The 12,989-nt window shown below is 50.4% G+C and overlaps 2 protein-coding genes across 3 annotated transcripts in view; one reads left to right on the plus strand and one right to left on the minus strand.

Moving 5' to 3' along the window:
* The window catches only part of Ythdf1 (YTH N6-methyladenosine RNA binding protein 1), a 16,325-nt gene extending 13,011 nt beyond the window's left edge, over positions 1-3,314 (minus strand). Inside the window, exons 1-3 of one of the 2 annotated variants that reach the window (XM_021156205.2) lie at positions 3,008-3,314; positions 2,636-2,660; positions 1,456-1,535 (exon numbers count right to left, since the gene is read on the minus strand). In XM_021156205.2, coding sequence (XP_021011864.1) covers positions 1,456-1,535; positions 2,636-2,660; positions 3,008-3,034 — 132 coding nt within the window. In that variant the 5' untranslated portion in view covers positions 3,035-3,314. The other variant, XM_029474237.1, reaches the window with a different exon arrangement.
* Positions 3,315-10,464: 7,150 nt separating this feature from the next.
* The window catches only part of Birc7 (baculoviral IAP repeat containing 7), a 5,047-nt gene continuing 2,522 nt past the window's right edge, over positions 10,465-12,989 (plus strand). Inside the window, exons 1-4 of the mRNA XM_021157016.1 lie at positions 10,465-10,955; positions 12,261-12,360; positions 12,716-12,794; positions 12,876-12,921. Coding sequence (XP_021012675.1) covers positions 10,589-10,955; positions 12,261-12,360; positions 12,716-12,794; positions 12,876-12,921 — 592 coding nt within the window. The 5' untranslated portion in view covers positions 10,465-10,588. The remainder of the gene's footprint in view (positions 10,956-12,260; positions 12,361-12,715; positions 12,795-12,875; positions 12,922-12,989) is intronic.

A 12,989-nucleotide genomic window follows, 5' to 3' on the forward strand; every position in this document is an offset into this window, starting at 1 on the left:
TGTTTATTTTGAGATAGGTCTTACTACTACTTAACCCTGGCTGGCCTTGAATTCCTTTGTCTCTACCCTTGAATACTAGAATTAAAAGTGTGTACCACCATGCCCAGATTGCCTATGGNTTTTAAGCAGGGCAATTTTGTTACCAGGAAACACCTTGCAGACAATTTTCATGGTAGCTGCACAGGGAATCTAGTGGGTGGAAGCCAGGGTGTGCAGGGAACAGCCAAAAAATGCTTAGGCATAAAATGCCCATGGCCCCAGTAGGTTAGAGGAAAAAGACACGAAGGTAGGAGGGGCACCTTGGGGAAATGTGAGGCTGCTATGATCAACATACATTGCACATACACATGACATGCAAAAAGGACTCATTAAAACAATGTTTAATTGTCTGGGCTGGAGAAATGGCTCAGATTTTGAGTACTTGCTGCTCTTGCAGAGGACCACAGTTCAGTTACCAGCACCCTATATGGCAACTGAACTGTGGTCTGCTGCAAGAGGCAGTTCACAACCACCTGTAACTCTAATTCCAGAGGCTCTTACACCCTCTTCTAGACTCTGAGGTCACCTGTGCATGTACACACACACTTACACTTAAAAAATAAAAGTACTGACTGGGGAGATGGCTCAGTTTGATGTGATAGCCACTCAAGCTTTTGGAACAGAGTTTAGATCCCCTCAAACCCATGTAAATACCAGATGAGTGTGGTGGCTACTTGAAAAGACTGGAGAGTCCCGAAATAATTGAGACTTAGCCATACTGGCAAGCTCTGGGTCCAAGAGACCCTGCATCACTGAATAAAGCAGAAGGTGACAGAGGATCATTCCTGACATCCCCACCCCACTCACACACCTCCCTGGACACACAGACCTATGCACATACATACACATGAAAACAGAAGGGGCTCTACAGTTCCAAAGGTAAGAAATCCTGACCATAAGGTACTATTCTGTGCTTTACACATACCCTCTCTAATGCCAATCTCCCCAACAGTCCTGCGAGCAGGATTNTTTGATTCATACAAAAGGAAACTAAGATTCAAGGATGGCAAGTCTCCTGATGCAGGTAGGAGTCTGCTGCACTGTCCAGAACTTACCTACTCTCCTAGCTCCTCCAACCCTCCAGAGACAAAACAAAGATGGCACAAAGCTTCAGGGAACCATACAGTCCTATAACACCATTAAAAAAAAGCACTCCATCCCCAGCCCACAAATGCTAAAAGTCTGCCTGTACCCAACCTCCATGAGATGCTGATCTACAGAGAAAACTATCTTTAACACACAGGCCCAGGCCCAGCAGGAAAACCTGCACGAAGCAAATCTTCAAGACCACTCTATCATTTCTAATACTTTCGAGACTGTCTCTTTGCTGTTTGGGATAGAAAAATAGAAATATTACAGTAAATGTGTTACAAGCAAAGTATTTAAATAAAAAATATGCTAATAAGATAAACTCACCGGATTGGACTGTCCAGAAAGGTAGGGCTCAAAGTCATTGTCATGAACTGCATCCTTCTGATGCAAAGAACCATTTTGTACTAGAACAAAAAGTTGCAANATATTACCTTCAAGCTTTAAAAAAATTTACTTTTAAGCATGAAAACCTTAGTAAAGTCTATTTTCATCAGTTTTTAGCAGATATGATCTTTCAAAATGGGCACACTCCCTATAGAGAGCTGATGTTTACATGACTAGTTAAATGGCATCGCACAACTTTTCTTAATTTCCTTTTTTTTTTAAGTAAAAATATAATTATAATTCGGTCAGATGTCATTTTGTTGCAACCAGACTTGGAGCCAGTTTTGTGATCCCCCACCCCCCATCCCCGCCCCAAGGTGGGGCCCGAACCCAGGGTTTCCCTATTCCAATCCAATACTCTACTCCAGGCAAATAGCGGACACATGCTTTAAGAGCCCAGTTATGCAGAGATCTGAGGGCAGGATGCTCAGCTGGAAAGGGCTGTAACCTAAGCTTACTATCATCTGATTCTCCACTTACTTTCCACTGTTACAGTGCACAGCCAGGAAAGGAAAGGAAAGGAATGGTAAATAAAGTGTTGGGCCTTTTCCAATCTTAAAACACGATGAGCCATATTTGGTTACACCCAAGTAACAACAACATGCACTGGTTAAAAACAGTCTTCCCAGGATTTAGTGTCACTCTGGAGTTCTCATAAGAGTTTTGGAAGTTTANTACAAGCCAGAATATCACAGGAGATAACAATAAACTTACAATGACTATAGCTAAGGGTGGAGAGCAGGGCCTCCGGATCCACAGCTAGCTGGCTGACTCTCCTCAAGAGCCATCCACTACCTAGCAACAGAGGACCAGTCAGTCACTCAGACCTCTGCAAGGCCGTCTGATCACCATTTCTTTCCCCACCAGGTAACTGTTCTGGCAGGGTCAAGGGGGAAATTGCAAAATATTATCTGAACTACTCCGGGTACGCCTTTATTTTTCTAGTTCCCCTCCAATCTGTCAAATACCCCGGAAATAGAAACTTTCATCTCCTCCAAGCTTACAGGAGGAAACTAAGTTTCAGATCCCAGGCTGTCTTGGTGGACTTTCTCTGTCCACACGGACTGGCGCTGCCCCGTTCTCCTCTAAAGTCCGGACAACTTCCCGGAACTCTCCTCACCTTTATTATCTTGTCCTTTTGTTCTCTGCATCGCCGCAGGCCAGGATATGCGGGTGGACACCACCCAGCCCGGGAAAGGAAACACAAAGTTACTATCCGAAAAGAACGCTACCCGGAGGGCGACGCAACCCNGGCCGGGCCTCCAGATCTCCCACACTTTGATCACAGCCAAGCCCAGCGACCCCGCCATTGGACCCCAGAACCGTGGCCCGGCCTGGTATTCAGATCTTCGACCCGGCCTCCCTGTTCCCAGCCCGGACCCCGCACCCTAACCCCAGCTCAGCCTCCAGGTCCCCGGCGCGGCCCAGACCGCAACCTGTCTTGCCCTGTCCACGGCCTGGTCTCGTGACCGTGGTCCCGAGACNCCCCTACCTGGGGGTCCACGCTGGTGGCCGACATGCTTCATGAACAGCGCGGCGCGGGACCCGGGCGCCGCCGGCTCGGGCCTCCCACGAGGCCGGGCCTGTCACGCCGCGCGCGGCCCCGTGCCCCGCCGCCAACTCCGCGGGTGCGGCCGGGCGCGGCGGCAGCTGTAGGCACGCGGGCCGGAACAGCGGGAAGCAGCGGAAGGTAGCGGACAGGCTGAGGGGGCGCCGACTCCAATGGCGGCCGCGGCGGCTGGGACGAAGCTACGCGACGTCAGCGCGCGGGGCAGGCCGGGAGCGCCGTCGAGTCGCCACCATTGCGCCTGCGCACCGTCGCTCCTCGCCCAGGATTTCGCGCTTGGGACTCAGTCTCGCGCTGGAGGGGCGGGACCGGACCGGATGGGGCGGGGCGACTCGAGAGTCACGTGGGGTTCCTGGGGCGGCGCCTATTGGGGAGACTGTGGGAGGTTATAACTTAGCTACACCTGTCCCGGAGTTTTGTGGCTGCTGGGCTGGCCTCCTAGCCTGCCCCGTGACAATCTGAGCCTGACAGGAGTGTGCCAGAATGACCAGTATTCGCGTTAGATTCAGTACCTGATTCCATCACCCAGAGTAAAAGACAAGAGGACTTTGAGGAAAGCTAGACGGCCCCCTTTGGGTTCCACGTGGGGAAAGTTCATCCGTCAAAGAGTCTCCAACAAAGAACTCACCCCATTAGCCATTTAGCCATTCACTTTCAGGCAAGCTCTTTGCTTAGTGAACCTGCTACCACACACAGACTCCTCCTCCCTGTTCCCGTCGTTAAAAAAGTTTTATTTGAGGTTTAGAGCAATGGCTCAGTGCTCAAGACTACTTGCTGTTCTTACAAAGGACCTGGGGCTAGTTCCAACACCCACATGATGGCTTACAATTCTTTAGTCTCAGGGGTTCCAGAACTCTTTCTGGCATTGAATGCACGTGATGCATATATAGACAAGCAGGCACACGCACACACATAAAATAAATCTTTTGAATGTAATTTTTAAAAGATTTATTAATTTTAATTTTATGTGTATGAGTGTTTTGCCTGCATGTATGTCTATGCACTACATGTGTGCCTGGTGCTCAGGGAGGCCAGAGNAGGGTGTCAGATACCCCAGAACTGGAGTTATAGATGGTTCGGACCCCAAAGTGGATGCTGAGAATTGAACCTAGATTCTCTAAAAGAGCAGTAAATGCTCTTATACCCTGACCCTGAGCCATCTCTCCAGCCCCTGTAAAATAAATGTTATTTGTATGAGTGTTTTGCTTGCATGCATATATGTGCACTATGTGTGTGCTTGGTGCATGTGAAGGGTCAGAAAAGGTGTCTGATAGCCTGGAACTGGAATAACAGGCAAATTTGTGACCTATCATGTGATTGCAAGAACATTGCTAGGGACCAAACCCCAGATGCACCCACACATCCCTTCTGGGGCGTGTTTGGTCCCTGGATTTGTTGTAGTAAATGTCCTAGCTTCTGATGCACATCATCAATAGGAGGACACCAGAGCAAGGCACCTGCAGGTGGATCACTGAGTTGAAGGGCACAGCTGTCAGCCATTTTATATGTTAGATGTTAATGTCCTCCAGGGAAGGTGGGTTGAAGTTTCTGTTGAAGAGCTGATGGATGGAGCCCAGAGGCTATAAGCTCTGTATTCAAGTAACACCTGGCTGGAACAAGCTTTTGCTATGTGCTGGGCTTGGTTCACTCAACAGCTGGCCCTATGAAGGCCAGCCGTGAGGACACCTATCCATGCAGACAGCCACAGATGCTCAAATGAGACAGCCCCTTCTCTATGAATGCCCTCTTGAGAATGAACAACCTCCCTGCAGCAGACCTCCTTCTGGATACCCTGCCCTTCCATACTTTCTGGGTGTCTAGTTTATCTTCCAGGAAGCCAGCTTGTGATCTCGGGGCTCCTGCTCTGCTCTGCCCCTCAACAGCAACCTTGAGTAACCGTGAGTTACAACGCCTCTCTTTAAGCCTCTATTAGTCACTCATCCCAAATCATTAGTTGAGTACCTACACCTTGCCTGGGAAGTATAGAATGGGGTACCAGTGGTCCCTACCCTGCTAGCATCCTGGAGAGGGATGCTATACGGTTCTAAAACATAATTCAATCTGCTCAGCCTTACTGTATAGATGTTCACAGGCCAGGTGCTGTCCTTCAACCCAGATACAAAAAGGACAGTTTAACCAAGTTGCCATAAATCAGGCCTGTGATGTGGCAGGCAGCCAGGTTAGGGAGAAATAAGAAGAGATGATGTTCTTGGATTGGTCTCTAGGGTGTCTCTTANCTAGAATCTAGGTGAGTGGGTATTGACTGTCTCAGGGTGCTCCGGACAGAGGAACGGCAGGAACCAGAACACAGACACTAACCCTAAGGTCAGCTCTCTGTAGCAAGAGTCACTCTTGCACCCATGGCTGAGTGCAGCTGCCTGGGCCAGCACTGGCAGATCTATCCTGCAGGCACCTCTCAAAAGCCAAGGAGCTCTGTGGTCCAGGATCAGAAAGCAAGCCTCCATGAAGTTAGAGCAAATGCCAGGCCACAGCCAAACAGTCTGAACTTCAGCCTACTCATGAACCTTGTCTCTTTTCCATCTACACAGCACAACAAAGATCAGCAGTCTAACTTGGATGAGAAACCTGATGCCCATAGAGGNGGCCATGGCCTACTGACTGCCTCTATGTTTCCAGGAAGTGTAGCTAGCTCCTGCTACCATAGTTGGTGCTTGTCTGTCTGGACAGTACCAGATGGCCCAGGATCCCGACATCTCTAGGAGATCCACTTCAAGGCTGAGGAAGAGCAAGCAGGATTTGTGGTACTATAGGTTCATGTAAGCCTCAGGCCTTAACCTCCAGTAATGAAACAATACAGGTTGCTTTAAGAGGCATATTCATTCATGAGGCAAGTTTGGCTCTCAGCCTGGGTCCGCCCAGGCAAAGATAAAAACTAGGAACAAGGCAAGAAAGCCTTCCTCTTCCTNTCCTCACCAGCTCCCTCTAGACTTGTCAGGATGGTTTTTTTGTTTGGTTGTTTGTTTGGTTGCTTGGTTGGTTAGTTCTCAACTGATTTGAAATTCAATGTCATGCTCCCCCAGGTAGAATTGTGCTGTCAATCATCCACTCCACCCTGCAACATCCATACATGGACCTTGAGTACACTGTGCCCACACCTAGGCTCTTGCTGGTAAAGGGAGTGGAAGAGATTCCTGCTTTAAGAACTGATCCTGGGGTAGAAGGAGGCTAGGCTAGGCTGAGTGCCCAAGCCCTTCCCAGGCCCAATTATCTCAGCAGGTGGCATTTACAAAGCAATTTCAAAGATTGTCCAGAAGGCAGCCACAGCAGCATCCTGACATGAAAGGTGTCTGAGCAGGTCCTGGGAACCCCGAGGATTCTGAGGCCCTGTTAGAAATACACAAAGCTGGCATCATAGGAGTCAAATCAGGGATGCCCAGAGCCAGATGGAGTTTGCAAGGGTCAGCAGGGTAAGGCAGGAAAGAGAGTGAGCAGGGCTAACCCTGGAGAGGGGCTTGGTGCCTGGTTGAGACAAGGAGTGTATGAAGAGGCTTGTGGTAGGTGGGTGAGCGCCAGGCNCCGCTGAAGCTGTTAACCCAGAGGGAGGACCTGACCAGACATGCAACCAAAGCCCTCCTCAGGGAATGAGAGTGAACTGTCCAGGGAACGGGAAGGCTGCAGGAGACTCTCCTACTGTGGATGTGGCCCTCCATGATGCACAACAATCTGGGAACTCCAAGCTGATGCAGACTCTGGAAGTTCTTATCAGTCCTAAGCTCGTGCCTTTGGGGAAACGAGATGCCTTTTCCTGACTTCTCCAAGCTGCCNGCAAGGGGGCCATTCACGGCCATCTTTATCAAGAAATGATGTACTTGGGAGGCAGAGGCAGGCGGATTTCTGAGTTCGAGGCCAGCCTGGTCTACAAAGTGAGTTCCAGGACAGCCAAGGCTACACAGAGAAACCCTGTCTCAAAAAACCAAAACAAAAAAAAGAAAGAAAGAAAGAAAGAAATGATTCTATCTCAGGGAGGGAAAGGTATGCAAATAATGTCATTATCTAAACACCACTGGGCTAAGCCTGAGACAGTCCCCCAAGGTCTTGGGTCATGTGAGCTAATGCATTTCATTTTTGCTGTAACCTTGTGTTTATGTCGCCATGATGACAATGTAGTATATTCAGTCCTACCCCAATCAGGGCTCCACAGGGGAAGGTCTGCCCAGATACACAGCCCATTCCTCCAGCACCTGTTAGCTAGTCTCCTGGTTACTCCCTTGTGTTCTGGTGGTTCCCAGATGCTGGCCAGATATCCCTCCTGCCTTGACAGCCCCAGAAGTCCCTCTGCTTCTTCCTGGCATTTGGCCATTTGTTTTTCTCATATCCTCAGAACCAGATGACACTGGCAACTCATCTATCTCACAGCATTTCTGAAGGGTTTGGTCCACCTTTGTGTGGCTAATTCCCTAACTCTCCAGGACCTGGTCGCCACCCCTGTGCTGTCATTCCCCTCATGTCCAGTAGGGTGTGCTGTGAGCCAGTTAATATGTCCTTGGGCTCACCTCCTAACTCCTGGAGACTCCCAACTCCATCCCATGGGCTGGGAGGCTGTTCTGTCCCACAGCTTAACCATTGACCTTGTGCAGCTACTGAGTATTTCAAATCGAAGGACTGTATTTTTCATGTTGCAGGCCCGGGAGCTCCCTGATCCATCCCTTTCTGAAGCTGAACTTAACTTTACCCTGGATTCCTCGTTGGCTGGAGTCTGGGCCCAGNGGTACACAGTCTGAAGGGTCAACCTGTGGGACATTTGGGTTTCTCTGGACTTTGGGAACAGAAGACTGTTGCCATCTCAGCTAGCCCATGATGCCTAGATATTCTTCCTTGGCTGGACACCTCAAGGTCTCTAGGCTCTGAGAAACACCCTTGAAGTGCCCAGGGGAATGGCCTGCAGGAGAAAGTTCAATGTCGACACATTTACTCCTTGCCANCATGATACTCAGCTGATACTGACACTCAAGCTTCATCCAGCTTAGGGTCTGCTCTATAGAGCCCAGGGTAGGACAGTCAATCTATAGAACTATATAGAAAAGAGAATTCCATTGGTCTGTAGAGGGGGATGGTGGCATTGAACTTTCTCTGTCTTCCTTCCTCCCTTTTATCCCTTTCTCCATCACAACCAGGAAGCCTCAGGCCTCCCCCTAGNCTTCAACCACACAGAGGATAGCACAAGCAGTCCCTACACTCCCACANTGGGTCTTGGGTGACCCAAAGTAACATCATGGCTGTGCTATGAGCTACAGGGCCTTGTCAACTACAACTGGTCACCACCACCCAGGTACAGCTTTAGCAAGGGACTCAGCTTGTAGTATAAGCTCATGGCAGGGACACTGGAATCAGGCAAGACATTGTAGAGATGGGTGCTGTGTCTATGAAGTCCCAGCATGGATGCAGCTGGAACAGCCACCTGGATGCTTTGTTCTCAACCCCTTAGGTACACACCATGTTGTTGCTCGACAATCTCTTGGGCCTTGTGCGCTGCTGAGAGCCCTGAGGTCTCCATTCTGTGCTCACAGGTACAGGACGTTCCTGTCTTCCAGGAGAGCTTTCAAATCTCCAAACAAGAGAGAAGGGCTGGCTCAGCTGCTTCAGACAAGGACAACAGGAATGCTTGTGGTCATAGCTGGGAGAGACTGTCCCTTTTCATAGACCCCAAGGCCAAGGCAATAGACCCAAAGTCCAGTGCTCAGACCTCCAGGGACCTGGGTCTGCACAGAGAAGAAACTTGGTCCAGCTGCCCCTGTCCCCCTCTATCAGCCCATCTGGCCTCAATCCAGGGGAACCAAGTCCAGCAAGGGGCCTGGAGAGGCAGGACTCCAGGTTCAAATACTAGAGCTGTGATTCTTCCCTTTCACTTGCAAGCAAAGAGAAAGGCAAAGGTTGGACATTCCGTGGGATACCCTAGAAGGTTCTATTGCCACAGATGGGCATATACTTAGCATGTGGGCCCAGCAGGGAATGAGACAGAGTCCTAAATCCCTGAAGTGCCATGCGGTGCTACATCNGCTGAGCTAGTGATGGTGGATACTCCTGGGATTCTAGCCCTGTGGAGCTTGACCTGGTATGGAACAGGAATAGGATAGGCCACCATCTCCTAGGCTGACCTCTCATACCTCAGCTCTTGGTGAACCTGCTAGCTTTGCCTCAGCTTCCACATCTCTGAAATGGTGACAACCCCATGCCTACCCCAAAGGGCAGCATAATCCTCTCAGGGCATTCTAAAGCCAAGTAACTTGAAAAAGCTGCCTGTGGGCTCTCTGTGTACAGGACCTCTGCTGTGGCGAGAAAGCAGGGTAAGATGTATAGACAGGCTGGGACCCAGATTTCCCTTCCAAGCCAGGTGCCTCCTTANGCTCCAGGAAGCAGAATCCTAGTATGGTCTCCCCTACAGCAGAGAAGGTAGGAGACCTGCCCCATCTGTTCTGCTCTCTCTGTTCCTTACAAACTATTATTTCTTATTTTTGAGACAGGGGCTCTCTCTAGCACAGGCTAGCACAGAACTTACTATCTAGCTCAGGTTGGTCTTGAACTCACAAAAATCTTCCTGCTTTATCCCCATGAGTGCTTAGGACCGCATGCATGAACAGCCATGCCTACCTCACAATGTCTCGCAAGCTCCAANCCCTCACCNTGCCTCCCAAGACTCAACCTCTAACTGAGGGACTATTGACAGTTGGCAGCTTCTGGAAAAGGGAGTGTCAGTTCTCTTTAAGGTTGTGGCCCCTGGTAGGTTGACCATGCTCCTGTGGACATCCCCACACCCGTAAGTATATGGACACCACAAACCAGCCTCAGTGGGCTATACATTAAAAAATAAATAAATAAAAGGACATGAAGTTGGAATGGATTGCTTTTTTTTTTTTTTGAGACACACCCTACTCTTGATTTGCCTCTAGACTGTCCATACAGATAAAGAGCAACCTGAGACCAGATGGGCAGACTGACCCTGACTCAGGGCTGAGCCAAGCAGGGACCTCTCCTCAGTGCTAGGGACAAGATGAGTCGGTGATGAGGTCATCCCTGAACATCAATCAGCACAGGCTTGGTAAGGAAGGAATGGTGGGGTTGCATAGTGTCCTGGACAGCCTAGCTCCCTACCTTGCAGGCCCCTGTCTGGGTCTATCTCCACCCAGAACTAGACCCTGAGTGTCTGGACTCCCTCTCCTCTAATTTGTCCATGTTCATGACCTGTTTCCTGAGGCTTAGGGGATGCCATTGGAGGGTTCCCAAGCTTGGTCCCTCCCCTTATTGAGAGATGTTTTTTGCCTGGTGGAGTACTGCCTTTGTTATGTGCCTGCCAGCAGGCCCCATGACACGCTGCAAAAAGCACGTGGCTGCCCTGGCCTCTCTCAGAAAGTGGCTCATTCCTGGATACTGCCGCTGCCTCTGAGCATCTAGCAGCTTGCAGTTAGAAGCAGGAACACCACAGCTTCTGGGAAGGACTAGAGGCAGGCACTGGAACGNTACGTCACCAGGCACATTCCAGGGCTGGTGATGTTCTCACCTGCAGACTTGTTCAGAGCTGCTGTCTTTCCCACGGGGCCTGAGAGTAGGGCCAGGGACTCGGTCTGTGGCCCAGAGCTAAGCCACAGGGAAGATGGCAATGGCTGCACACAGGAGCAGGATAAACCCCACTGTCCGTGTAACCATGTCCTGGGCCAGGACTGCCTAGATGGGCAGATCTTAGGCCAGTTGCGGCCTCTGTCAGAAGAGGAAGAATCCTCTGGGGCTACCTTCCTTGGGGAGCCCGCTTTCCCTGAGATGGACTCAGAGGATCTCCGTCTAGCCTCCTTCTACGACTGGCCATCTACTGCGGGGATTCAGCCTGAGCCATTGGCTGCTGCTGGATTCTTCCACACAGGTAAATGTTGGGGTCTTTTTGCTGTGGTCTGGATGCTACTTAGCACTCTTCCAGGCAAACCGTTTTGCCCATTCCTGCCCTGAGGGAGGAACTAATAAAAGGTACTCCTGTCATCCTTGCCTGGTCAGGGCTATACCCATTCAAAGCCACTGTGAAATTCTGGGCTTATGCTGGCCTTGTTCTGAGGGCCCTTCAGGNGTCTGCTCGCTTGGTGGTTTCACCTGACTTACACAGTTCTGAGGATTTCTTCAGGGATTCCCAGTCATCAATGCCTTTCAGGTTTGGTAGATAGAGCTGATTAATCCCTTTCATCCCTTAGTCCATAGCTACAAAAACAGAATCTATTCTACTGGGGCAGGGACCAGCTTAAGCATCCAGTGCCTATCTTGTAGGTAATCTCCCAGGCTTCCCAAGTACCTGGTTAGTGCAGGGACCAACTCCAGACAAATCCTTTGAATACCTGTTCTAGTTACAAATGTAGACTACTCCTTGAGCTTGGTCTGCTCTCATTCCCAGTAGGGCTCAGGTTCTGGCTCTGACTCTTCCTGGCTGAGGGAAAAGGAGTCAGTGAGCCCAGCCGAGGAGCTTTGTAAGCACCAGCATAGCCTGAGAAATTGTCACCAGTGGGCCTAGCAGGGGAGGAAACAGTCGTTCTCCTAGCAACNGCCAGGCAAGAGTCCATACTGATTTAGGACAANCTGACACTGGTTATGAAGGGTCAATGTCTGGAACAGTTCGAGCCCCCTTGAAAAGGAGTCTCTTTGAGGCCAACAGATGTCATGGGTATTTTGTGAACCATGGGTACCTGCTGTGGGATATGCCTGTAAGCAATCCTGTTTGGAACTTCTGCTCAAGGTCATGAAGGACACATATTCCTATGGCTGGGGGGGAGGGCACAGAACAGAGATGATTGAGGCCTGAGCCACTAAAACCAAGTCTATCTATAAAGTGGTATGGAAGGGGTCACCTCCTTATCCTGTAACTAGGAGTCCTTCTTGGAGGCCCTGACACTNCAGGCTACAGATGCTCCAAGCCTTTGGCTCAACCCTACCCACATGCTCTGAGAACAACACAAATGCTAGCTCGACCTTTCCGGAATATTCTGGAGNCCTCCTGACACATGCCCCAGGGCCATTGTCTTTATTTGCCTTTGAGGCAAGAGAGGTGTCCATGTGCCTTGCTCCCTTCTTGTTAACCTGCTGGCAGATTCTAGTCCTGCCTGTGCAAGCTTTGATGGTCATGGAGGGACACCCTGGGGTTGCCAGCTAGGTGGGGCTACCAGCTATGTGTCTCTGCCATACCCAGGCCAGCAGGACAAGGTGAGATGTTTCTTCTGCTATGGGGGTCTACAGAGCTGGGAGCGTGGGGATGACCCCTGGACAGAGCATGCCCGATGGTTCCCCAGGTAAGGGCCCTGTGGGCTACTGCAGTTCTGACTAATGAGAAGGGTCCCAAAGAACTCTGTATAGCCTCCCCACCTCCCATGTTTCTGAGACATCAGGATCTCTCTAGGGCTGCTAGGGTAGGCACTCCCCTGTTGCTGCTATCCTTTCCAGGTGCACACCTAGGTATTCAGAGCCCAACTCCAGAATAGCCTTACTAGCAGGTACCCATGGGGATACAGCCCTGACTACCTGTCACAGGAAGTAATGGGTTCCATGGGCACAGAAGGCATGGCTGAATCCCAAAGGCTTGCAGGGCTCGAATGTGANAGTGGGGCTCTAAGAGTCCAGTCCTGTCTTCTGAGCTCTCTTCTCCAGGTGTCAGTTCCTGCTACGGTCAAAAGGAAGGGACTTTGTGGAAAGAATCCAGGCCTACACCCCCTTGCTGGGATCCTGGGTAAGTCCATCTGTCCTCAGGACTCAGGTGGGCTGGCAGTCTCTGCTTTGCTTACTTAAGGCACCAATGGCTCTCTAACAGGATCAGCGAGAAGAACCAGAAGATGCAGTCTCTGCCACTCCCTCAGGTGAGAGAGCCTAATAGCCTTTGCTGTTTAGTTAGTGTTTGCAGCCTGCAGGTGGGTAAGTCTGCTGA

The sequence above is a fragment of the Mus caroli genome, chromosome 2, assembly GCF_900094665.2.
Source record: "Mus caroli chromosome 2, CAROLI_EIJ_v1.1, whole genome shotgun sequence".
NCBI classification, from domain to species: domain Eukaryota; kingdom Metazoa; phylum Chordata; class Mammalia; order Rodentia; family Muridae; genus Mus; species Mus caroli.